Here is a 27314-nt window from a genome sequence, read left to right on the forward strand (position 1 = left end):
CGGTTCGCGCGGCTCCCCCGTCGTATGTTCGACTCCTCCCTCGGCCATGGAAGTGTGTGTAGTCCTTAGCGTAAGTTAGTTCAAGTTAGATTAAGTAGTGTGTAAGCTTAGGGACCGATGACCTCAGCAGTTTGTCCCGTAAGATCTTGAAACGTCCCCTTTGAACATTTATACATAAGACTGTGCTTAAACTGACACACAATATTTTTAGCGCAACGCAATCTGACTTTCAAAAATCCCTACAAAAGAATGGCCCTGACTAACGTTAAACTATACCTTTCAGAAATCACTTACCTCACAAAAATCTTTGTTACTCGAACTACAGCAATACAGCGAGCGCCACTACTGCCAGCTAAATAAAAGATTCAAACTACGGAAGGCACTAACTACTGATAGGGATAGTTAGCAAATGAAAGATATTAATAGAGAACAAACAATGTATTTACCTTAATATCATATATATATATATATATATATATATATATATATATATATATATATATATATATATATATATATAGAGCAGTTCATGACAAATTACAAAACTCCGCCATCTCTCTCCCCACATCCACCACCGCTGGCGGCTCACCTCCAACTGCGCAACGCTACGCGCTGTTAACATCCAGCTGCCGCTGCCCAACACTACAATGGCAGATAACAATGCAAACTAGACACAGACTGCACACAGCACAGCCAGTGATTTTTATACAAAGGTGGCGTTACAAATAAAAAAAACCTAAACAGCCTACTTACAATCTTACCACAAATTTCCGATTTCGAAGTTGTAACGCAGTTGACAGCAACGTAAACAACGAATAGATAATAAGTAGCATGTTCGCGTCGAACTGCTTTCTCTTTTTTTTTAGTCTTTGTTTTCTAAAAGATTCTGGGTTAATTTAATAGCTGTATTATCTGCAACAGTCGTTGTTTATTAATTATAAAAAATGTATTTGCTGAAATTCTTGTTACATAGGCCAATGACTGGAATGTTTCCCCAGTGGTCACAGATATTAACGTGAGTGCCATTCTGAGTCAGGAAGTAGAAAGAAGTTACACATTGGAAATTTTCCTTATCGTGAATGTTTAAAATATACATACTGCCTCACTTTCGTATATCGCCGATAAATATCTGTCCCATTATGGTGAGAAACTTTGCAAAGATCTACTTTTCCATCCGAATAAATAGCGAAACGAATTCCGATCTTGAAACCTATGTGATGAAGCACGTTACTTTAGAGATGGTAGTCAATAAAGCATAGAGAATAGGAATATTTTGCTTGTTCAGAACGACTTTAGACAATAAACTTGAACTATATTCAATTTCAAACCGAAAATAAGATGGATATCTAATTGAGCTAACGAATAACTTGTACTAGTATGTATCCCAGTTCGCTGTACGACATTATGTATTGTTCCTCTACCCGCACATATCTGTCCAAGCCAACAACGAGTACAAAATCTTCTCCGGGATTTTCTCCGCTGTATTTCGATGGTCGCTAGCAGAGTTTATACATTTCACGCGTGTCCATTTTCTTAAATAAACTGTTTGATTCGTGCCCTAGAGCTGCTGGGAACTGCCGCTCGAGACATCTGTGGGCACCAATCATAAGGAGGATCACGTTATGTTCCGTTTCAGAGCAGGCGGTAACTACCACAGACACCACATCTGGAGTGCTTTGGCGATGAGAAACACGTCCCGTGTGAGGGCAGCTGAGGCCGCCGTGCAAGAAACCGCGCGAGGAGATTGGTTCAAAATGGTTCAAATGGCTCTGAGCACTATGGGACTTAACATCTGTGGTCATCAGTCCCCTAGAACTTAGAACCAATTAAACCTAACTAACCTAAGGACATCACACACATCCATGCCCGAGGCAGGATTCGAACCTGCGACCGTAGCGGTCACGCGGTTCCAGACTGTAGCGCGAGGAGATTGATCTCTGTGATTCCGAGTAGCGTGATTGTCTAATTAATTAGACAAATAAAGAACACTATAGTGCCGCTGCACATTCGAGATTCACCAAAAGTTAGTGTGTTCCGTGCAGTCTCACGCTTTAAAATTTACAGTCCCTTTGTCTTCTGCAAATAGACTTTTACAGGATACTTGCACCCAGACCTTCTGGAAAACTGGCTTTTATGACTACTGCAGACCACCAGTGTGGACTTTGTCTACCAACAGGAGAATGCTCCACCCCACTTCCATCATGATGTTTGTGAGTTCTTAAACAGGAAATTGAAAAACCGGTGCATCAGTCACAGTGGGTTTGATGATTCTTGTCATGGCCTCCCCGCTCTCCTGGCCTAATCCTATGCGATTTTTTTTGTGTGGGGTTATGTGAAAGATTCAGTGTTTATTCCTACTCTGCCAACAAACGTATCAGATCTGCGAGCTCGCATCAACAGTGGTTTTGAACAAAGTGTTACCCTGTGCCGACCGTCGAAAGAACTTGTTTATCTAACTACTTGATATCTGTTGAATCAAGAGTGCACATATGGAGCACTTATAGTACGTCAATAAAAACTTTCAGTTTTACTGTGTGTCCAAAGCCTTGTGACAATATGTCAAATAATGTTTCAATAGCAAATCTACTAAATCGCTTCATCATTTATAATAACCATGAACTATGTACTGATTTTCTTGGTTGGGTCGTAAAATAATTCAAGTGCTAATCTCGTCTGGGAACAATTTTGTTTAACGACTTTTAAAATGGTGCTGTGCATTTTGTTCGAATGTACACGTGCTAGAACCATGTCATCATAAAATAAATTGCTTTGAACAATTTACCGCCAACAGAAGTTCGTCCAAAATAATGTGTGTCCAGTTTCATTTTCAATAGTTGAATAGTTGACCATATGCATTGTTCCTTGACTTTTGGAAGGCATTCCATGCAGTTTCGCACTGCAACTCAATTCAGACCTCCTAGCACATAACGCTCAACATGTCGTTCTGTAAGAGATTGCAATTTCATATGAACAAGTACCTTTGTGATTACCAAGCCGAGTAGTAAAGAGCTGTTATCGATAAAACACATGATCCATTCACTTTAACGTGACCACCACCAATGACTGACGTCAAGATACAATAACCACTCACAATAGGCAGGTGGAAGCACTAGCAGAAGAGGGTGTGTATAAAGAAAGTCGAGATTGGGGATGGGGGATATGGAAAACAGAGCAGTCGTTCTCGTAATGCAGAAACGGAGTGTTTTACCTGACGTCCAAAAGGGAATGATCGTTGGCTCTTAGACCAAGGAGTGAACATTACCAAAAAGACCAATTTTGTAAACTCTTGCGGCCATGGTTAAAGTATACTGTGCATGGCAGACTGGTGCTATCAACAGGCGCTGAGGCAACTGCAGTACATGGGCCATATATTACAGGTATAAATGACGGCTGCTGAGATTACAGGCGAATAGATATGGAACTGTTGAGAAACTGACAGCCCAGATGAGCCAAAGGCCAACCAACAGTGTATTCTCGAAGACTGTTCGGTGAATGTTGCTACATATGGCTTCCACAATAGGCACCTAGTTCCTGCATCCACGGTGACCCCAGTTCGTTGGCGACGAAGCCTGGAATTTGCGAGCCAGTATCGCAACTCGACATCCACTGAGTAGCAACAGGTGGCCTTTTCAGATGAATCACGTTCTATGCTCCATCTGACAGATGGCCTTTGGCGTGTAAGGCGTAAAACGTCTGAAAGCACTGTTCAACGTTCGAGAGAGGATTATATTCTAGGGAATGTTATCATGGCGTTCCATGGGTGATCTTGCTATCGTGGACAGCACACTATGTGTTTGTCCTTGGGAACCTTGTCCACCCCTACATGCAGTTTGTTTTTCCGTGGTACGATGGATTTAAACACAGTCAAGAATCTGTGGGACCGCATTGATCGGGCTTTTCGCGCCATAGAGTCTCAACCGAGAGACCTAGGACAGCTGACCATGGCACTGGAGTCGTCATGGCTCCACATTCCTGTCGGTACCTCCCAGAACCTCACTGACTTTTTTCCTGCGTGTCCAAACTGGAATATCTCTCTGTGATGACCCATAATTATCTACGATTATTGATGGATCTTTCAACAGCCATTACATTTGTTGATGTCATGATATGAGTCTTATAGAACGTTGGGAGAACGTATTGGTTTAATGGCTTAATGTAACTCATCAAATTTAACATTACGATTTGGTTCATTATCGCGAAACTGGTTGTACCTTGATTCCGTAATAAAAGAGAATTAGCAGCTATAAGCGGACCCTAAAATTTTTAGAATATTTTACGATAATTTTTACAATTTCTTTTAACTAAGGAAACTCCGGCTCCATCCCCCATGAACCATGGACCTCGCTCTCAGTAGGGTGACTTGCATACCTCAGCGATACATACAGCTGTACCGTATGTACAACCACAACTGAAGAGTGTCTGTTGAGAGGCCAGACAAACTTGTGGTCCCTGAAGAGGGGCAGCTGTCTTTTCATTAGTTGCAGGGGCAACAGTTCGGATGATAGACTGATCTGGCCTTGTAACATCAACCAAAACGGCCTTGCTGGTACCGCGAACATCTGAAAGTAAGGGGAAACTGCAGCTTAATTTTTCCCTAGGACATGTAGCTTTACTGTATGGTTAAATGATTAAATGATAATGGCATGCTCTTGGGTAAAATATTCCCGGGGTAAAATAGTCCCCCATTCAGATCTCCGGGTGGGGACTGCTCAGAAGGATATCCTCATCAGGAGAAAACAAAATTGACATTCTATGGATCCCTTAATCGGACAGGTAGATCAGATAAATTGTAAAGGGAAACAGATAGACTGAAGTTAGGTAAAGTGGAAATTAGTGTAGTTTGGTGGCAGGAGGGACAGGACTTCTGGTCAGGGGAATACAGGATTATAAATACAATGCAGTTGTGGGTTTACTAACCAATAAGAAAATAGGAATGCAGATGAGCTGCTACGAACAGCGTAGTAAATGTATTATTATAGCCAAAATAAACACGAAGCCCACGCCTACCACAGTAATACTACCTTACATGGCAACTAGCTCCTCAGCTGATAAAGAGATTGAAAAAATATATGATGAGATAAAATAAATTATTCAGATAGTTAAAGGTGACAAAAATTTAATTGTGTTGGGGACTGGAATTCGATAGTAGGAAAGGGAGAGAAGGAAAAATAGTAGGTGAATATGGACTGGGGGAAAGGAATGAAAGACGAAGATGCCTGGTATAATTTTGCACCGGGTATAATTTAATAATAAATGGAGGTTGTATAAGCGGAATAGACGTGGAGACACCAGAAGGTTTCAGATTGATTATATAATGGCTAGACAGAAATTCGGAACCAGAATTTAAATTGTAAGAAAAATGTGGACCCCCAACGCAAATTACTGGTTATAAACTGAGATTAAAACTGAATAAATTGGAATAAGATGGAAAATTAAGGATATGGGTGCTGGATAAGCTGAAACAACCACAGGGCGTTGAGAGATTCACAGGAAGCATTAGACAAGGGTTAACTAGAACAGGGGAAAGGAAAACAGTAGGAGACGAATGGGTAGTTTTAATAGATGAAATATTGAAGGCAGCAGAGGATCAAATAGGTAAGAAGACAACGTTTAACATGAATCCCTGAATAACACAAGAAATATTGAATTTAACTGATGAAAAGTAGAACTTTAAAAATGCAGCAAATGAAGCAGGCGAAAGGGAATAGAAACGTTTAAAAAACGAGGCCTGCTAAGCGGAAACAGCTAGAGGACATATCTAAGAATTTAGAAACATATTTCACTAGGGGAAAGATAGATATACCTACAGGAAAATTGAACAGGCCTTTGGAGAAAAGAGAAGCAGCTATACGAATATCAAGACTCAGAGGGTAAACCAGTCCTAAGCAAAGAAGGGAAAGCTGAAAGTGGGAAGGAGTATACACAATGCCTTTACAAGAAGATGAAAGCAATATTATAGAAAGAGGAGTGGACGTAGATGAAGATGAGAGATATTATACTGGGAGAAGAATTTGACAATACATTGATAGAACTACGTCGAAGTAAGGCCCCAGGAGTAGAAGACATTCCGTCAGAACTACTGATAGCCTTGGGAGAACCAGCCACGACAAAACTCTTACAGCTGCAGCTGGTGTGCATGATGTATGAGGAAGGCGAAACACCCTCAGACTTTAAGAAGGCTGTGGTAATTCCAAATCCAAAGGAAGGAGTTTCTGAGTGATGTGAAAATTACCGAACAATCAGTTTAATAAATCATGGTTGCAAAATACTAACACGATTTCTTTACAGAAGACTGGAAAAACTGGTAGAAGCCTACCTCGAGGAAGATCACGCTGAATTCCGGTGAAATGTGGGAACACGTGAGGCAATACTGACCAGGTTACGGGAAGGCAAACCTACGTTTGTAGCACTTGTAGACTTGGAGAAAGCTTTAGACAATGTTGATTGCAATACTTTCTTCGGAATTCTGAAGGTAGCAGGGGTAAAATACAGAGAGCGAAACACTACTTACAACTTGCACAGAAACCAGACGGCAGTTATAAGAGTCGAGGCACATGAAAGGGAGGCAGTGGTTGAAAAGTGAGTGAGACAGGGTTGTAGCCTATCCACGATGTTATTAAATACGTACGCTGTACGAGCAGTAAAGGAACGTAAAGAAAAATTTTGAGTAGGAATTAAATTTCAGGGAGAAGAAATAAAAACTTTGAGGTTGACTGATGACATTGTAATTCTGTCAGGACAGCAAAGGACTTGGAAAGCAGTTGAACGGATTGGACGGTGTCTTGAAAGAAGAATATAAGATGAACATCAACAGCAATAAAACAAGGATAATGCAATGTAGTCGAATTAAATCAGTTGATCGTAAAGGAATCAGAATAGGAAAGAAGACATTTAAAGTAGATGAATTTTGCTATTTGGGCAGTAAAATAATTATTGATGGTCTGAGCAGAGGGAATATAAAATGTAGACTGCCAATGGCAATAAAAGCATTACTGAAGAAGAGAAATTTGTTAACATAATATAGATTTGAATGTTAAGAAGTCTTTTCTGAAGGCATTTGTCGATAGTGTAGTCATGTATGGAAGTGAAACATGGGAGATAAGCAGTTTAGATAAAAAGAAAATGGAAGCTTTCAACATGTGGTGCTACAAAACAATGTTGAAGATTAGATGGGTACTGAATAGAATTGGAGAGAGAAGAAACTTGTTGCACAACTTGGCCAAAATAAGGGACCGGTTGATAAGGCATATTCTGGGACATCAACGGATCACCAATTTAATACTGGAGTGAGGTGTGGATGGCAAAAATCGTAGAGGGAGACCGAGAGATTCAGAAAGATGCAGGTGGCGGTAGTTATTCGGAGATGAAGAGGCTGCACAGGATAGAGTAGCACGGAGAGTTGCATCAAACTAGTCTTCGGACTGAAAACCTCAGCAACAACAACAAGAACAACATCAACAACAACAACAACAACTGAGGGAAATTGGTTTGCACTGCATTACAGAAGGTGAATCACATTTCAGGTACCTAAAATAACTGCATTTTCGCCTTCGACAGAAATTATTGTGTATTTTCCACTACTGGCGAAATTCGGCTGTTAACATTTTTAAAGCGGTAGTTGTCGAGCATGAGGACAGGACATCAGTTTGTCCAAGCACACCAGTATGTGGCGGGAAAATATAGAACTTAGGCAAGTAAATTAAAGTTACAGTAGTTTGAAGTTCAATGCATGAGGGTGGACATATCTGAACAATGTTTGGCGCTTTTTAGGAGAAACGAACAAGATTGTTTTTGCACCGGTTTGTGACGACAGATGAAACTTGGGTGCACTGCTAAACCCTAGAGAAAAAAAAAAAGTCAAAGCAGTGGAAACATGCTGATTCTTCGCCACCAAAGAAAGCAAAGACAATTCCTTCGGCGGGAAAGGTCATGGCATCAGTGTTCTGGGATGCGAAGAGGTTTCTGTTTGTAGATTATCTCCCCACTGGGCAAACAATTACTGGAGAATACTAGGCTAACCTCCTGGACAAATTGCAACAAAAGATACGCGAAAAAAGGCCGGGTTTAGCGAGGAAGAAAGTCATCTTCTGTCATGACAATGCGGACCCACACACATGTGCCGTCGGCGTGGCCAAATTACACGAACTAAGGTATGAATTGTTACCACACCCGCCTTATTCACATTATATGGCTCCGTCAGACTTCCATCTCTTCCCAAAACTGAAAATTTTTCTTGGTGGACGAAGATTCACTTCAAACGAAGAATTAGTAGCCGGAGTTGACAACTATATTACAGGCCTGGAGGAAACTCATTTTCGAGATTTGATCAAGGCACTGGAACATCGTTGAAGCAACTGCACATTCTACAAGGAGACTACATTGAAAAATAAAAATAAAAGTTTCAGTGATGTAAGCACTTTTTTTCTATTCCGTTCCGAGAACTTTTTGAATCACCATCGTACTATTATATTAGTGTAGTATGCTCTAAATGGTGATAAAATTAAATATAACATACTGCAGCGAGTCTCATTTGCCTCACGTATCCAGCATCAAAACCTGATGGCATGTTTTATATCGAAGAATATGTACGTGTTGCAAGTTAACATTCACTCTGGTGAAATAGTAATAATGAAGCCACAGACTTTTATTCAGTTCTTACTTTCTACTAACGTAGGTGTTCCATAATTCCTTTAAGCTGCTGTGTCGATGCAAACATAAACCTTTTTACAAAATCGAGAACTGGTGGTCCGGTATTCAGAAAGCATTTCCATCATTCGGGTGAAGTGAAAGGTTTGTTTCTGATGATGACCTTAAGATATACGTACGATAAATAGCAACGAGTTAGTAATGTACACACATATTTACAGGATCCACAGCCGCCAGATGGATGGGTGCACATCCGAGATGCCACTATGCGTGGGCCCGACTGCGTACAGAATGACGAGTTTTTCTTCCATACTGGAGTGTCTGGATCTGAAGACTGCCTCTACCTCAACGTCTACACACCTGAGGTACCCTGTTTTCTTAGATTACTGAGATATTTTTTCAGTTCTTGAAAGTTACAACTATTCCTGTATCAGAAGTAAGTGTTAATACTAATATACTCGTTTCACGTATTTCTAAATTTCATAAAAATGTTTAAAATGTTTATCAAATATTTATTTTGCTGCTACACATGCCATTTCTACAGAGCGCGCTACATGCGCCCTGTGATTTTAATGTAGCCAGTATGTAGTTGCACATGAGTGTTCATACTGTTGTTGTACAGTTTATATATGAACACGTTCTTCTGTTTTCTTGTAATATAAATCTTTTCAGCTGTCACCATCCAGTCCACTGCCAGTCATGTTTTGGGTTCATGGAGGAGGATTTTTCTATGGGGGTGGCTCAGTCTATGGACCGGATTTTCTCTTGGATCATGATGTAGTATTAGTAACCATCAATTACCGACTTGGAACGTTAGGTAAGATAAATTATACTTTTTTAACACAGTGAAGGTGCTGTTGTTTAGTAATAGTCTCTTCCTTCTTTCTCTCCTTTATGCAGCTGAAGAAAACTGACAGTTATGGTTCTGCCATACCAGTAAAGTAATTTCATCAGAGTTTTGATGTCAAAAGTTTCTATGTCATTCCAATCGCGGAAGTGACAAATTACAACTAATAAGATGATACTAATACTGAGAAAGAACTATGCGACAAACTATGCGACACATTAACATGTTAAATTGTGCCAAGCTTCCATTCAGTACACACCTAAAGCAAGTTCACTGAGTACATTTACGTCTACAGTAGAATGGGCTATATCTAAGGGACCACGCTGTACATTATGGTAAAAAACAGCTAAGAATGCTGAACAAGCCAAAACATGTATCGATTACATAATGGTTTTTTGATATTCAACTCTATTGTAGAGGACTAATCACACGTACAATTTGAGCAAGTCTAGATTATTACAACTGTATATTTTCAGAAACAGACCACTTCCTATCCAGAGCATTATAAAATTTGCACAATCAATCTGCTTCTGTCGTGCTTTACTCGCCATATTAGAAACATCATAGCGACTTTGAGTCCCGCTATAATACATAGATGTGTAACACAGTATACAAGACACTTCTGGTAATTACAGATTCAGTATTCGATTTCTCTTTCGAATTTGAATTACAAGAAAAGAAAATAGAAAATTATTTTTCTCATTTCTACGCGAGTTTCTCCTACGTCTTCACCCATGAACTACATTACTTTGATTCCACTGATAACGGCTGCAGTGCACAGTCGGCAGTGTGTGTGTGTGTGTGTGTGTGTGTGTGTGTGTGTGTGTGTGTGCGCGCTTTTGTGTGCTTGAGGACGCATACTATAGCATACCGATGGAACGTACCTATTATTTACTATATACAAAAGAGGTACTGTTTGGCTAAGATACTCCCGGTAGAAGGTGGCATATAAAAACGTAGCTTCAAAACTCGGGGCAAAATTTCAACGATACCTGATAAACTTAGCGCTTCTTACGTAGAACATAAAATTTTGCTCTCGGCACATCACTACCCCAGTCTTAATTTATTCCTTAATAGAGAATTCTGCATAGTATCATGTCTGCTCAAATTTAGCTATGATATACAGATCTCTACAGTTGAATTAAGATACATAAATCGTCTGCTTTTCCACATGCGTACCAGGAAAACAGTAATGTATTTTATGCAGCTAGATGTTTGTAAGTAGGTTAATCAGCATGCGAAAACTCATAGTCTACCAATAGTCTTTGAGCTTTCGTGAGGTTTGGAAAGCAGGAGATAGATATATTTCGGCTGTGAATGCTGATAATGAGACGTACCAGGGTAGACCAGGGTTCGAGTACCCGAGATGCTAATGGGTTCGTATTAGAGCATGATGAGGCAAAAAATTTTCTGCTTTCATAAGACTTAATCCTTATATTACTTTTCATTGTCATTTCCTTTTCAGATCTACATAGCGACTGACATATTTACTGGATTTTCTCCTGTATTGCACTTGATAAACTATACAAACTAAGTGTCATTTAACTTCCACATGAAATTACTGGCAGGACTTACAGTGTAACTAAACCATCGAACTCTCACACTAAACGCGTGTCGGGGAGCTACACAATGTGCGGGGTCCCCTACGCAAACTTTTCCTTCAGAAATCCGATTGACAGCAAAACACAATAGACTTTTTTTCTGACTTCATTTCTGTCTGCGTTTTGAAGAACACAATCGTGATGTAATGTAATTAGCTGAGGAACCTTATGTAACTTAATATTAATAACTCTAAAGTTCCACAATGAAATCCTGCTACAGGTGTAAATGTCTACCTTCTTATCTGTCAGTCTTTTATCAATAGACGTGTGGATGTAATTAGATCAAATAAATAATTACTTTCTTAAGTGTATACATAAATATGCCGCCCTTGCAACGCTCCCGCAGGTTTTCTGAGCACCGAAGATGAAGCTGCTCCAGGAAATTTCGGACTTAAAGACCAGGTGGCGGCGCTGCGTTGGGTACAGGAGAACATCGCAGCGTTTGGCGGAGATCCGGACAGAGTCACCATTTTCGGCGAAAGTGCGGGGGCGGCTTGCGTACACCTCCTCGCACTGTCACCCCTCGCCAGAGGTATGGAGACTGACACTTCATCGATTCTTTCATCCATTCACTAAATAACTTTGTACATTCTCATTTATTCGCCGTTCGTTTACTTTTACAAATACAGATCTGCTGGCATGTGTTCACGAGGAGCATCGCTTCAATGTGTATTAAATGCAGCCGAGGTCAAAATACAGTTTGATGCGTTTTCACTCAAGTTGTGGTATACTCTTTAATGTTGTTGTATCGGATCGGGTTATTTCATATACTTTCCCAGAGTAACTTACTGCTGAAAAACATGAATCGGATCAAATAGTATCATATACCACAGCCGACCGTTCAAAACGTTCAAGATATGTTCCTAGCCTGCGTTATGAGCCCACTCTTTTATTCGCTGTTCCCATTATTTTCGTCTAGTAGCTCGGAGTGTGGTGTCGATTACATGACAGCGCACTTTCGATCACTGTGGAGGGTTAATTACCCGTAAGAGAGCTATCTAAAGGAAGTATAATGAGAATCAAAGCTGCGAAAATTAAAAGAAAATGTAGCTCAGTAAGCTCAGTAAGTAATAACACCTGATGTATTTTAGGAATGACCATTTTCAGTGAAATTTGTAATGTCCGTGTATTGACGTGTTATTCGTATGGGAAATATTGCATAAATGCGTGTTTTTATACTTTAATTGGCCTTAACTCTCTGTTGTTATGACATGAGAAGACTTATTTTGTTTTAAGCACTTCAACCGAGATCCACATGTCAGTAATCTTGAGTCACCTTGTAGTCACAAAGAAGCCAGATTTAAATGAGGGAGCATCACAGTATTCTACGCAGCGAAAGCAAAAATATAAAGCGTACAGCATACCTGATGAAGTGCAACTATATCATCCACAAGACTCAGTTATAGAAAAATAAAAATACGAAATTGAAATGAACGTTTTGAAATCATATTATGTGGAAACATGATTGGATCACAACGTATTTTGTTCACTAGATTGGTTCAAAACGTATTAAGTGCAATCTAAAAATTAAAATGCTGCCTCAATCCATTGGGAAATGATTTCAATCATCACTAACCCTAGCACATAATCTAAATACTTGGATCCTGTCGTCGAGAATTTTGACATATTTCATTTGGTTAGGTAGCCAAAAGCTTTTCTCGCTTATGATCTGTGCACGTGGTACGATTTGTAACGATGCTCCTCATGTAGAGTACGAGCTGCACTCTGCGGTGTTGCCGCGTTTAAACACTTACTTCCGAAACTCATTATTCATGCGTACGCACCATCACTAAAGTTATCTCTTGTAGGTATTGACGTGCGAGCCGCTTGAGGCCTAGCAAACCGCGCGACTTTGGAAAAAAAATTAGGCGCTGGGAGAAGGTGTCAGAATACATGTCACCCATAACTCACTCGTTTACTTAAGAAAAAACTTTTGGGAACCCTATTAGCGAATTACAAATGTCCCAGGAAAGGGAATAAATACTATCACGACTGTTTGCGGCATGTCTAGCACAGAAAATATCACAAATACATTAAATGTATTCCCAGTTGCGATGGATAACCTTCAGCTGCACAATGCAAGGACGTGACCGGACTGGGACTTGAACCTAGATTTCCCACTTATCGCCAGCGATCGTCTTACGATTTTTTTAAAATTTTGTTCGTAATTGTTCGTTGTATTTGGTCGTAGCGGACGTCAGATGACACCCACTGAAGGTCGTTGTTGCATTCACTCAGTTTTTTTTATTACAGAGGACCATTCGGCTAACCAAGCACGTCTTACGACCAGATCCAAACCTCCATATGTCGTCAACCATATGTCTGCAACCTGTACTCGTACATCCATTACGTATATTCTCGTACAAGAGAGACATTTTACTTCGAAGTCGCTGGCCCGGTATTGGCAGATAAATGCGATATGGCAGTGCCTATATTATTTCGAAAAACGATACAATTTTCCTTCGGACCTTCATGCATGTCCGAAGGGACAGGTAGTCCAGCGACTAAGCCGTTACAAAATACATGAACTGTATTCGCAGTTGCGAATTTGTCCTCCTCTACTTAAGAGTACCAGCAGGAATCTTACATGCATTTCGTTTTCTAACGAACTCCTGACGAATAAACAGTGGCCCCTCTTCACATGCTCTTAGCATTGTAGGACCACTGTGTTGACGATAGTTCTGTGCTTCAGTCCTCGAACGTGCTGTCTCTAGGCCAGTGGATGTCTGAGGATACTGGCACCAGATGAATGAAGCCAGTGAAATCAAGTAGTACGCGACCTGTGACGGTTTATCTGTACATTTATTACCGCGATCGCTGTGTGACCTGCAACTTTACTCCTTCGTTTTCTACTACAACTATTATTACAAGATAAATACTATATCTTCATGAAAGTACAGAAGAGCACCTCTTGCCGGGTGCTGAGAGGGCTACTAACTGAGTTCCTTGGCCATCGCTGATACAGTTTCATATTGGCTGTACCAAACTTTTAAGATCTTAGTACTGTGGCTCTGAATTCATTTGCTGTCTTTGTCATACCTACCCGATAAGGAGTCAACGCCGGTACAGTGATTTAGGTTTTGTCATTTTACGGTCCCATTTGTACTTTCCCAATATCCTGCCTGTGGTGTCACCGCCAGACACCACACTTGCTAGGTGGTAGCCTTTAAATCGGCCGCGGTCCGTTAGTATACGTCGGAACCGCGTGTCGCCACTATCCGTGACTGCAGACCAAGCGCCGCCACACGGCAGGTCTAGTCTAGAGAGACTCCCTAGCACTCATCCCCCTTGTACAGCTGACTTTGCTAGCGATGGCTCACTGACTACAGACGCTCTCATTTGCAGAGACGACAGTTTAGCATAGCCTTCAGCTACGTCATTTGCTACGACCTAGCAAGGCGCCATATTCAGTTACTATTGATATTGATATTGTGAATCATGTACCGTCAAGAGCGACGTTCATCATTAATGGATTAAAGTTAAGTATCCAACTAATTACGCCAGCTTTCTGAATTCTAATTCCTTGTCATGTTCCATACCTCACGTCAGTATAGTCCTCCTCTCCTCACGCCAGCCTGCGTGAGCTAAAACGCGTGCATTTCGGCCTCCTCTCGTAACACGGTGTTGGCTCTGCTGACAACACAACACAGAAAACAGTCGACAAATGCTGCTGACTTAATCTCAAAGATCATTCATGTACAGGGTGATTCTGTGATGTCACAAACTTTCAGCGGAAATGGAGAAGAGTACGCGTAACAATCTGAGGAGAGAGACCTTAGTCCGGAAACAACCAAGTCCAAAGTTATAAGCGAAAATCCTCCTAACACCTCTGAGAGTGCGATACATAAATCGGTAGGGGAGAGTCGTTTAAAAAAGGGTACTTAATAAACAAAGTGGCACATGTAATGAACTATGTCTACCAATCTGTTGAGTTTTTAATGACTAATTGTCCAATCTGTCTACTTACAATTGGGCATGGGATTCTTAGACTTAGAATTGGAGAAAAGTTCATTACAATAAATGCAAGCTCTATTATTATCTTCTCCTTCCCCTTCTGACGATGTGCTATACTCCCGTACTTTTCCAACTTTCTTTACTTCCTTCTGTCCAACATTTCTGACTTCAGTAGGCCTAGAACTGTTAGAATGTGGCCCCATTTGAAGTTTTCTTTTGGGAGTCTTCCCCTTTTTCATAGAAGACTTTAATTCTTCCCTATAAGGTGAACTTGTAAGAACAGCTGTCTTTCCTCTTCTTCTATTAGATTTTTGTTCCTTTCTTTCAGCTATCGGCACTGCTTTTATGTCCTTCGGAGTGACGTGGAAAGCTGAAGTTGAAGGCTTAAGCCTATCCGACTGGGAAGACCCTAGTGTGGTTGGAAAAGATGTTTATTTGTGTAATGACTCTGAAGTAGGTTCCGAAGGCGGGACATCACCTTTCTCCAACGGTGGGTCATTGTCTGTTGTTTCAGCAGGCCGATAGACCTAATCAGGGAAAATATCTGCATCCTGTGGAAAGATTCCAGTTTTACGGAATGCATTTATAGCAGTCTCAATAGAAGCACATTTCATGAACGCTGTCCCATACAGACATGCAACTTGATTGATGGATATCACTCGTCCAGGATGACACTGAAGCGACTTCCGAACCTCTTAAGAGTAATAATTACTCAGTGGGACCATGAATGCAACATCCAGGGCCTGCATTCATGCTCAATACTCTTTGTGTGTGTTGAGTGACCATCCAAGAGCAGAACTGGTTTCTCTGCAGTTGGTTTAGAAAATTCAACAAATCGTTGAAACCATTTCAGAAAAATTTCTTTCTACATCCATCCGTTAGCAGATCGCAGGAGATCGTTGCGGAGCATTAACCAGCACTTCAGGCATGGCTCTTTGTCTAGGGAACACAAACATTGTGGGCACATGAATTCCAGAAGCGCTCATACAGGGTACAGTAGTCACTAACCCGCCTCTCTTCGCAGAAAACAAAACGCCAACTTGACGTTTCTCCCTCAATGCAAGCACCACTGATTGCTGATTAGGGACTGTTGTTATTCCTGTTCATCCACAGAATAGACTATCGGCTGTGAAGTTGTACCTATTATAAAGTTCTAACAACAACCAAAGAACTGCTTCACTACTGCACGGTTAAAGCCCACTGCTATGGCAAGAGATGTTGGCTCGGCAGAAAGCACGCTTATTTCCGGATTCCCCCTCAAAAACGAATAGAATCAGCATTTACCTTCCATCTTCTTAGTCTTGCTGAAGTTATGCGGCAAGTTATTTTTCTCTGCCAGTTCGAAAGCAAAATTCCGCACCTCATCGATGGTCAATCCAAACAATCTGCTTTCCATTAACAGGATATATTCAGCCAGTTAATTTTCCTGTTCCTGATTAAATACAGGTTTGTAGCTAAAACAACAACAACAATAATAATAATAGTAATAATAATAATCACTGCAACGGTTTAATTAATTTCTTCTAAAATAGTATATGGGCCTACCTTTCTTTGTAACATCCTCTAAACACATTTCATTCTGGGCCATTTTTATACGTGCTTCCAGGACACTCTGAGGAACCCCGAAGGACTTTGATGCTTTCAAATAGCCCATTGCTTGGGCCAAAACTGCCACTACATCTTCTTTCACGCTCTCTTGACTCCATGACTGTCTGCCAGTTTTCCTTTTATAAGGCGCCATAATTATGGCATAATTGAAGTTATATCATGCGAATAACAATAATAATAATAATAATAATAACAATAACAATAATAAATTTTGTAATTGAACAAACTAAATAAACAATTTGAAAATCGCAAACGGCGATTTGTAAATCAGTTCGATAAAACGGGGTACTACCCTGTTTTATCAAACTTAGTGGCACCCTATTTTGTCCGACAACGCCATATTAAGAACAAGTTGATTTCAATAGCCCTTGAGCGGGACAAACATTTTGAAACACTCAACGATCTGTAGTGCAGACAACGTTTAACTTATATCATACTTACTTTACAGTCTCCAAAATAGTGTCTTGCAAATATAAACGCACAATTCACAGTCGAATATTACAACACAACACTATAAAAATATATTTTTCTACCGAGAGAACTCACGGTTGCTTTCAACGGACTGCAGCTACTCTAAGAATGAAGGTCATCGAGTGGAAAAGAGGTTACTATGTTTACCGGGAGATGGCAGCACATATCAGACGAGAAAAGTGTGATACCCTGTTTCATCAGACTACCCTGTTTTATCAGACTCTCCCCTACTGTTTTTAATAAGATTGTTTCTGGAACATAGCCTATTTGTTATTTGTCAGTCGGTGTGGTTCCAACATGATGGAGCCCCACCTTATTTTGGACTGTGGTTTCGTGAACACCTGGATCAGTGGATAGGAAGAGGAGTTGTGTCTCGTGATCAGCACGTTCATCTGATCTCACTCCACTTGATTTCATCTTGTGGTGACATGTAAGAAGTCTTGTGTACGAAACGCCTGTCGAGACTAAAGAGGATATCCTGGCAAGAATTCTCGCTGCCGACACTGGGGATATTAGAATGAGTTTGACAGAACTTTGCGCTACGATGCTAAGCTTGTATTGATGATGGGGGACGCCATTTTGAGCAACTGTTGTATATGTATCAGAGTGTGAAACTTGAACAGGTAAATGGAATTCATTATGACTGTAGCGTAGGCTTAGTATTTTCGAACTCTCTGATATAGAGCCCCTTGTGCCGCTGCTAGTCCCTCTACAAAATAAATTATATGAGGGCACTGGGGAGAATTCAGCAGGAAGCCTGTACGTCACGCTCAGGATGCAGAAGTTGTGGCCTTTACTTTGAGTGCAGCGTGAGACTAAGGCGAAACTTGAGTAGAATCCCGCTTATACGTTTTGACACTGTCATTCCCAGTCAAGGGTCCCTTGCACCAAATTGATACATTTATCCTTCTCCATCATCCCTGAAAGTTTGTAACATCATCATGTAATCCCCTTGTACACTACTGGCCATTAAAATTGCTACACCACGAAGATGACGTGCTTTTTTTTTTTTTTTTTTGGTCATCAGTCTACTGACTGGTTTGATGCGGCCCGCCACGAATTCCTTTCCTGTGCTAACCTCATCTCAGAGTAGCACTTGCAAACCAACGTCCTCAATTATTTGCTTGACGTATTCCAATCTCTGTCTTTCTTTACAGTTTTTGCCCTCTACAACTCCCTCTAGTAGCATGGAAGTCATTCCCTCATGTCTTAGCAGATGTCCTATCATCCTGTCCCTTCTCCTTATCAGTGTTTCCCACATATTCCTTTCCTCTCCGATTCTGCGTAGAACCTCCTCATTCCTTACCTTATCAGTCCACCTAATTTTCAACATTCGTCTATAGCACCACATCTCAAATGCTTCGATTCTCTTTTGTTCCGGTTTTCCCACAGTCCATGTTTCACTACCATACAATGCTGTACTCCAGACGTACATTCTCTGAAATTTCTTCCTCAAATTAAGGCCGGTATTTGATATTAGTAGACTTCTCTTGGCCAGAAATGCCTTTTTTGCCATAGCGAGTCTGCTTTTGATGTCCTTGCTCCGTCCGTCATTGGTTATTTTACTGCCTAGGTAGCAGAATTCTTTAACTTCATTGACTTCGTGACCATCAATCATGATATTAAGTTTCTCGCTGTTCTCATTTCTACTACTTCTCATTACCTTCGTCTTTCTCCGATTTACTCTCAAACCATACTGTGTACTCATTAGACTGTTCATTCCGTTCAGCAGATCATTAAATTCTTATTCACTTTCACTCAGGATAGCAATGTCATCAGCGAATCGTATCATTGATATCCTTTCACCTTGTATTTTAATTCCACTCGTGAACCTTTCTTTTATTTCCATCATTGCTTCCTCGATGTACAGATTGAAGAGTAGGGGCGAAAGGCTACAGCCTTGTCTTACACCCTTTTAATACGAGCACTTCGTTCTTGATCGTCCACTCTTATTATTCCCTCTTGGTTGTTATACATATTGTATATGACCCGTCTCTCTCTATAGCTTACCCCTACTTTTTTCAGAATCTCGAACAGCTTGCACCATTTTCTATTGTCGAACGCTTTTTCCAGGTCGACAAATCCTATGAAAGTGTCTTGATATTTCTTTAGCCTTGCTTCCATTATTAGCCGCAACGTCAGAATTGCCTCTCTCGTCCCTTTGCTTTTCCTAAAGCCAAACTGATCGTCACCTAGCGCATTCTCAATTTTCTCTTCCATTCTTCTGTATATTATTCTTGTAAGCAGCTTCGATGCATGAGCTGTTAAGCTGATTGTGCGATAATTCTCGCACTTGTCAGCTCTTGCCGTCTTCGGAATTGTGTGGATGATGCTTTTCCGAAAGTCAGATGGTATATCGCCAGACTCATAAATTCTACACACCAACGTGAATAGTCGTTTTGTTGCCACTTCCCCCAATGATTTTAGAAATTCTGATGGAATGTTATCTATCCCTTCTGCTTTATTTGACCGTAAGTCCTCCAAAGCTCTTTTAAATTCCGATTCTAATACTGGATCCCCTATCTCTTCTAAATTGACTCCTGTTTCTTCTTCTATCACATTAGACAAATCTTCACCCTCATAGAGGCTTTCAATGTATTCTTTCCACCTATCTGCTCTCTCCTCTGCATTTAACAGTGGAATTCCCCTTGCACTCTTAATGTTACCACCGTTGCTTTTAATGTCACCAAAGGTTGTTTTGACTTTCCTGTATGCTGAGTCTGTCCTTCCGACAATCATATCTTTTTCGATGTCTTCACATTTTTCCTGCAGCCATTTCGTCTTAGCTTCCCTGCACTTCCTATTTATTTCATTCCTCAGCGACTTGTATTTCTGTATTCCTGATTTTCCCGGAACATGTTTGTACTTTCTCCTTTCATCAATCAACTGAAGTATTTCTTCTGTTACCCATGGTTTCTTCGCAGCTACCTTCTTTGTACCTATGTCTTCCTTCCCAACTTCTGTGATGGCCCTTTTTAGAGATGTCCATTCTTCTTCAACTGTACTGCCTACTGCGCTATTCCTTATTGCTGTATCTATAGCGTTAGAGAACTTCAAACGTATCTCGTCATTCCTTAGTACTTCCGTATCCCACTTCTTTGCGTATTGATTCTTCCTGACTAATGTCTTGAACTTCAGCCTACTCTTCATCACTAGTATATTGTGATCTGAGTCTATATCTGCTCCTGGGTACGCCTTACAATCCAGTATCTGATTTCGGAATATCTGTCTGACCATGATGTAATCTAATTGAAATCTTCCCGTATTTCCCGGTCTTTTCCAAGTGTACCTCCTCCTCTTGTGATTCTTGAACAGGGTATTCGATATTACTAGCTGAAACTTGTTATAGAGCTCAATTAGTCTTTCTCCTCTTTCATTCCTAGTCCCAAGCCCATATTCTCCTGCAACCTTTTCTTCTACTCCTTCCCCTACAACTGTATTCCAGTCGCCCATGACTATTACATTTTCGTCCCCGTTTACATACTGCATTACCCTTTCAATATCCTCATACACTTTCTCTATCTGTTCAGCTTCAGCTTGCGATGTCGGCATGTATACCTGATTTATCGTTGTCGGTGTTGGTCTGCTGTCGATTCTGATTAGAACAACCCGGTCACTGAACTGTTCACAGTAACACACCCTCTGCCCTACCTTCCTATTCATAACGAATCCTACACCTGTTACACCATTTTCTGCTGCTGTTGATATTACCCGATACTCATCTGACCAGAAAGCCTTGTCTTCCTTCCACTTCACTTCACTGACCCCTACTATATCTAGATTGAGCCTTCGCATTTCCCTTTTCAAGTTTTCTAGTTTCCCTACCACGTTCAAGCTTCTGACATTCCACGCCCCGACTCGTAGAACGTTATCCTTTCGTTGATTATTCAATCATTTTCTCATGGTAACCTCCCCCTTGGCAGTCCCCTCCCGGAGATCCGAATGGGGGACTATTCCGGAATCTTTTGCCAATGGAGAGATCATCATGACACGTCTTCAAATACAGGCCACATGTCCTGTGGATACACGTTACGTGTTACGTGCTACAGACGCGATATTTAAACGACAGGAAGAAGATGTTGTGATATGCAAATGATTAGCTTTTCAGAGTATTCACACAAGGTTGGCGCCGGTGGCAACACCTACAACGTGCTGACGTGAGGAAAGTTTCCAACCGAGTTCTCATACACAAACAGCAGTTGACCAGCGTTGCCTGGTGAAACGTTGTTGTGATGCCTCGTGTAGTAAGGAGGAGAAATGCTTACCATCACGTTTCCGACTTTCATAAAGGTCGGATTGCAGTCTATTGCGATTGCGGTTTATCGTATCGCGACACTGCTGCTCGCGTTGGTCAAGATCCAATGACTTTTAGCAGAATATGCAATCGGTGGGTTCAGGAGGGTAATACGGAACGCCATGCTGGATCCCAAAGGCCTCGTATCACTAGCAGTCGAGATGACAGGCATCTTATCTGCATGGCTGTAACAGGTCATGCAGCCACGTCTCGATCCTTGAGTCAACAGATGGGGACGTTTGCAAGACAACAATCATCTGCACAAACAGTTCGACGACGTTTTCAGCAGCATGGATTATCAGCTAGGAGACCATCGCTGCGGTTACCCTCGACGCTGCATCACAGACAGGAGCGCCTGCGATGGTGTACTCAACGACGAACCTGGGTGCACTAATGGCAAAACGTCATTTTTTCGGATGAATCCAGGTTCTGTTTACAGCATCATGATGGTCGCATCCGTGTTTGGCGACATCGCGGTGAACGCACATTGGAACCGTGTATTCTTCATCGCCATACTGGCGTATCACCTGGCATGATGGTATAGGGTGCCATTGGTTACACATCTCGGTCACCTCTTGTCCGCGTTGACGGCACTTTGAACAGTGGACGTTACATTTCAGATGTGTTACGACTCGTGGCTCTACCCTTCAAATTCGATCCCTGCGAAACCCTACATTCCAGCAGGATAATGCACGATTGCATGTTGCAGATCCTGTACGGGCCTTTCTGGATACAGATAATGTTCGACTGCTGCCCTGGCCAGCACATTCTCCATCTCTGACCAACTGAAAACGTCTGTTCAATGGTGGCCGAGCAACTGGTTCGTCACAATACGCCAGTCACTACTCTTGACGAACTGTGGTATCGTGTTGAAGCTGCATGGGCAGCTGTACCTGTACACGCCATCCAAGCTGTGTCTGACTCAATGCCCAGGCGTATCAAGTCCGTTATTACGGCCGGAGGTGGTTGTTCTGGGTACTGATTTCTCAGGATCTATGCACCCGAATTGCGCGAAAATGTCATCACATGTCAGTTCTAGTATAATAAATTTGTCCAATGAATACCCGTTTATCATCTACATTTCTTCTTCGTGTAGCAATTTTGATGGCCAGTAGTGTATATTGAGAATATTAGCGTCACAATGCTCAGAGTTCTTCATTACGATGGACGCAAATGAATGTAATTCTAGTCACTTTATTCAAATCCAGTATCTCTTAAGCACCAATATAAATTTGACAAGCTTTTACGTTTCTGGTAGATAACATGTAATGAAAATGGAGAAGGGGAAGGGTTAGGGAAGGGAGTGTCGATGAAGAACGGATGTCGTCATAGAGAGACTACCATTCCATTTTTGGCGACGTCCATTCAGTTGCCAGTGATATCTGTGTGTAATTTTTCTTGAGGGTCGCAAAACCTAAAAGTTTGATACAGATGTAGCTATTAACGTTGCTGACCATTGTGTCATTGACACCAGCTAAAGGCAACTGGGAATTGTGGTGTACAAAGTTTTCGACAGTCTCACTACGGATTTAACTGTCTTATTTTTACAGAGGGCGGTAGCTCGGTGGTAAGAAGTATTTTTGGTCAACAGGATCATAAACCAAAACTCGCCCCACCATCCACGTTCAGAATTTCTTTAGTTTCCCTAGTTCATTTAAGGCAATTGCTGAAATGCTTCTTTCAAAAAGGAAACCCAGCTAACTTTACCGATCTAAGTTTGTGCTTCCGTCTGTTATGAATCTACAGTAAACTAAGTGTTAAATCTCGATCTTCCTTCCTTCGTTCTTCAAAGCTCGTAATTAAAACTGCAGCACAAGGAAGGATAGCCAATAACTAAAACCTTACAAATGTCTCTGTGGTCCTGGCTTCCGTAGCTGGGGTAGTACATTTTGTAGCAAAAACCCCGCAAAAAGATGTATTTTGAACCAATTTTATTAGGGTGCTACAGGTTTAGTGACTTGTAGCTATATCATTAGGTGCATGCATGTCCGGAGGAACGGATACTGCAGCACCGCACGGCATAGCCAAGAAGTCTGAGGCGCCTTGCCACGGTCCGTGTGGCTTCCCCTGTCGGAGGTTCGAGTCCTCTGTCAGGCATGGGTGTGTATGTTGTCCTTAGCGTAAGTCAGTTTAAGTTAGATTAAGTAGTCTGTAAGCCTAGGGAATGATGACCTCATCAGTTTGGTCCCATAGAAACCTACAACAAAATTTCCAAAATGCCAGGTACTGCAGCGATTACAGCCATTAAGAAATACAGGAAATGTATTTGCAGTTGCGAATATGAACTACCATCAGCTGTTTATTGAAATGACACAATGAAAATTTGTGAAGGACCAGGATTCGAACACTTTATGTGAGCAGTCGCCTTAACCACTTCTGCCACACCCAAACTCCCATATGTTGTGGTCCATGTGGCTCAACCTGCACCTGTATGTAATGTATTTATTGATAGTACATCTAGGAAGAAACACTGCATCATACTTCTTAATATCACAGGCACTGCTATTTCATATTTATTTGCCAATACCAGGTCCTCAACTCTAAACAAATATGTCTTTTCTAGAAGAGAATATACATAATGTACTAGTGCAGGTTGTGATTCAGGGACCACAACATGCAGAAGTTCGGATCTGGTCGTGATTCCTGTACAGACAGCCGAAGCGGTAAAAATGGCGACCGCTCATGAAATGTGGAATATCTGGGTTTGAGTCCCAGTACAGAAAAAACTTTCGCTGTTGTCATTCCAGTACACGGTCGATGGGGGTTCAATATTCTCAATTGCAAATACATTACCTGTAACACCTAGGTAAGTCCCAGCAACGACTGGCAGCACTGCCTTTGATGTTTATACATACCAGGCTATGTGGCTACAACTCACATAAGCTGTAGTACCTTAACAAAATTGGTTCAAAATGCAGCCTTTTGCGGAGTTCTTACTGCAAAATGAACTAAAATAAGAATGCAACTGCAGCATAGTAGGAGGAATACATTACATTTGTAGGTGATTTAGGATTATATGGAATACAAAGCTTAGCACACAGAGATCCCACCTGCGACAGCAGCCTAAACTGTAATCTAGCTGGTCATTGAGTTGAACTGAGGCTTGGATGACTGATACAGCTAAATCATTTCATGCTGTTTCAAATCTATCACAGTTCGCCAGTCTTAGTGGTTGGTGAGTGTTGGCGAACCAGTCTCTTGGCAAACCATGGCCAGATGTTTTCAGAGGGTGACAAATATGAAGAATGTGCTAGCCAGGACAACATTTTAATACTCTCTGTATGGAGGTAGTTCGATACAGCACAGGCAACATGTCACCTTGCGTTATCTTGTTGAATGGTAATGTCGCAGAGATTTGGAAGACAAGTACAGCCACAGGCCATAACACACCAGAAGTGCAGCGGTTAATGAATCAGTTCCTATGTTAACCCCCCTCAGGAGACACCGCCTTAACGAAACACTGTCTGTGTGGGCGACGGGGTTTGTGTGATCCAATGCAGTGGAGCGCTATGCCGGCGGTGGTGTAACTACCAGCAGGGCCTCCCAAGCCGGACAGGTCTCCATAGAGGATCCAGACAAAGTGAGTCTCACAACGTCCCGTCTAGTGTCCTGTCCTGTCCTATCCTATTCTGTTCTGTCCCATCCTATACACTCCCTTTCTTTCCTTTTTCTCCCTGTGATTGAGTGGCAGCAGACACAGTCCCTTAACGTGGACAGCGGAAGATCTTTGGAAACCAGGACAACGTTGATGCACCTAGGCCTTACTGCGAAGGGATGGATAGCGTTCTGTAGTCGTGGTGAAGACAAGCTATCTAAGGGGTAACGCCCTAAAATAAAACCTTGGCAGGCGTCCAGGCCATGAGGTGGCAGCCCCACCAGGACACTCGGGGGCTGTGGGATGATAACCCACACCACCAAAAAATACATATCACAGAAACTAAAAGGAGAAACAGCCGGATGGATCTTAAGGAAACCTTTGGTCTGAAAAGGAAAACCCGTATTGGTTTTAGGAATGTAAGGACGTTGAGAGATGCAGGGAGGCAGGTCGGAAAAGGTCGGAAAAGAGATGGAGAGCTATCGACTCGATGTATTAGGACTAAGTGAAATAAGGTGGTCAGAATCTGGGGAATTGCAAACACAAAATGGTGGAGTGTTGTTGTATGCAGGTCAGACAGTTGAGGACGCGATGCATAGGAATGGTGTAGGGCTCTTACCATCTAAAAGCAGCAAGAAGAGCTTACTGGAGTGGAAACCAGTCTCAGAACGGATAATAACCGCATGATTTAAAACAAATGTGCGATATGTCACTGTAATTCAATGCTATGCACCTACTGAAATAGCTAAAGGAGAATTAAAAGATGCATTTTATACAGAGCTTAACGTAGTCCTTAGACAAACAAATTCTAGGGACATAAAAATTTTAATGGGTGACTTGAACGCAAAAGTTGGTTCATAAAATGAAGGGCTTGAACATATCATGGGCGTGCATGGCGTGGGGATTAGAAATGTAAATGGTGAACTGTTGATAAACACATGCGCTGAATATGACCTAGTCATTGGAGGCACATTGTTTCCACATCGTAACTGCCATAAGATAACACGGGTTTCTCCAGATCACGTTACCGAAAATCAAATAGACCACATAGTCATAAGCCGCAAGTTCCGACACTCTTTGTTGGATGTCAGAAATAGAAGAGGAGCAGACGTTGGAAGTGACCACCACCTAGTTTTGGCGGAATTCAGACTGAAGATAGTGGCAAATAGAACCAAGTTCAATCACAGGTGCAAGAAAATAGATGTGGGAACGTTAAAATAACAACAGATCAAAGAAACATTTGCCCTTCAACTACAAAAGAGATTCCAGGTCCTCTCTGAAGAAAACTTTATGGAAGTTTTGGCAAAAAATCAAAGACAGTTATATAGATGTGGGAGAAAGAATCTTAGGATTTAAGGCACATCAAAGGAAGGAATGGATCTCCGATGCTACACGGAATGAAATCAGCCACAGGAAAGAACTAAAACTTTAGTTAATTTTTTGTAAGACAAGAGCTCAAAGAGCCAAGCGCATAAAGAATACACGGAGGAGAACAAAAAAGTGAAAATATAGCTACGTCGAGATAGAAGGAAATGGATAGATGAGCAAGCAAAATTAGCAGAAGAGGCAGCAAGACAAGGAAATATGAAAGAGCTCTACAATATTACCAAACGGTTGTCAATGAAGAACTTCAGACATGAAGGACCAGTTAAGAACTAGGATGTGGTGATGCTTACAACTCAACAGGCACAGCTACAGAGATGGGAGGAGCACTTCAAGGAACTGTTAAATTGTGAAGACAACCAAGAGGAACAGGTAAGAAACGTTCCAGAGGAAGTCGAAGAAGATCATGATATAAATTTGCAGTGCCCCACAATGGACGAAATTAGGATTGCCTTGAAAACACTAAAAAATGCAAAGGCTCCAGGCCTAGACAACATAGCACCAGAACTCTTAAAAGCCGATGTTGAAAGTACTGTTAAAATGCTACATCCTTTGCTGAAGCGTATTTGGCTTGAAGAGAAATCTCCAAAGGAGTGGAAAAATGGAAAAAAAGGGAAATTTGTCAGACTGTAACAACTGGCGTGGTATTACATTGTTGTCAGTGCCCAGTAAGGTCCTCACCAGAATTATTTTAAACAGAATTAGTTTCATTAGCTCAAAAGCTGACTGATATGCAGCATAAATTAAACTTGCTGAAAGTAGAAGCAGGGACTGCTGGCATCAGGATAAATACAGGCAAAACAAAGGAAATGAGAGTAAATGCAGGGAACATGGAGGTGCCACTGTTAATAGGTGAGCAGCGGGTGGAGACTGTCAACTCATTCCTGTATCTGGGTAGTACAGTGACGGAAGATG

The 27314-nt window shown here is 41.5% G+C and overlaps 1 protein-coding gene across 1 annotated transcript in view; it reads left to right on the forward strand.

Annotated features, from left to right (window-relative positions):
• Positions 1-27314, forward strand: part of LOC126474451 (juvenile hormone esterase-like) — a 123737-nt gene that overhangs the window by 61169 nt on the left and 35254 nt on the right. Inside the window, exons 2-4 of the mRNA XM_050101923.1 lie at positions 8868-9011; positions 9319-9463; positions 11441-11626. Of these exons, the coding sequence (XP_049957880.1) occupies positions 8868-9011; positions 9319-9463; positions 11441-11626 (475 nt within the window). The remainder of the gene's footprint in view (positions 1-8867; positions 9012-9318; positions 9464-11440; positions 11627-27314) is intronic.

Source organism: Schistocerca serialis, chromosome 4 (assembly GCF_023864345.2).
Source record: "Schistocerca serialis cubense isolate TAMUIC-IGC-003099 chromosome 4, iqSchSeri2.2, whole genome shotgun sequence".
NCBI classification, from domain to species: domain Eukaryota; kingdom Metazoa; phylum Arthropoda; class Insecta; order Orthoptera; family Acrididae; genus Schistocerca; species Schistocerca serialis.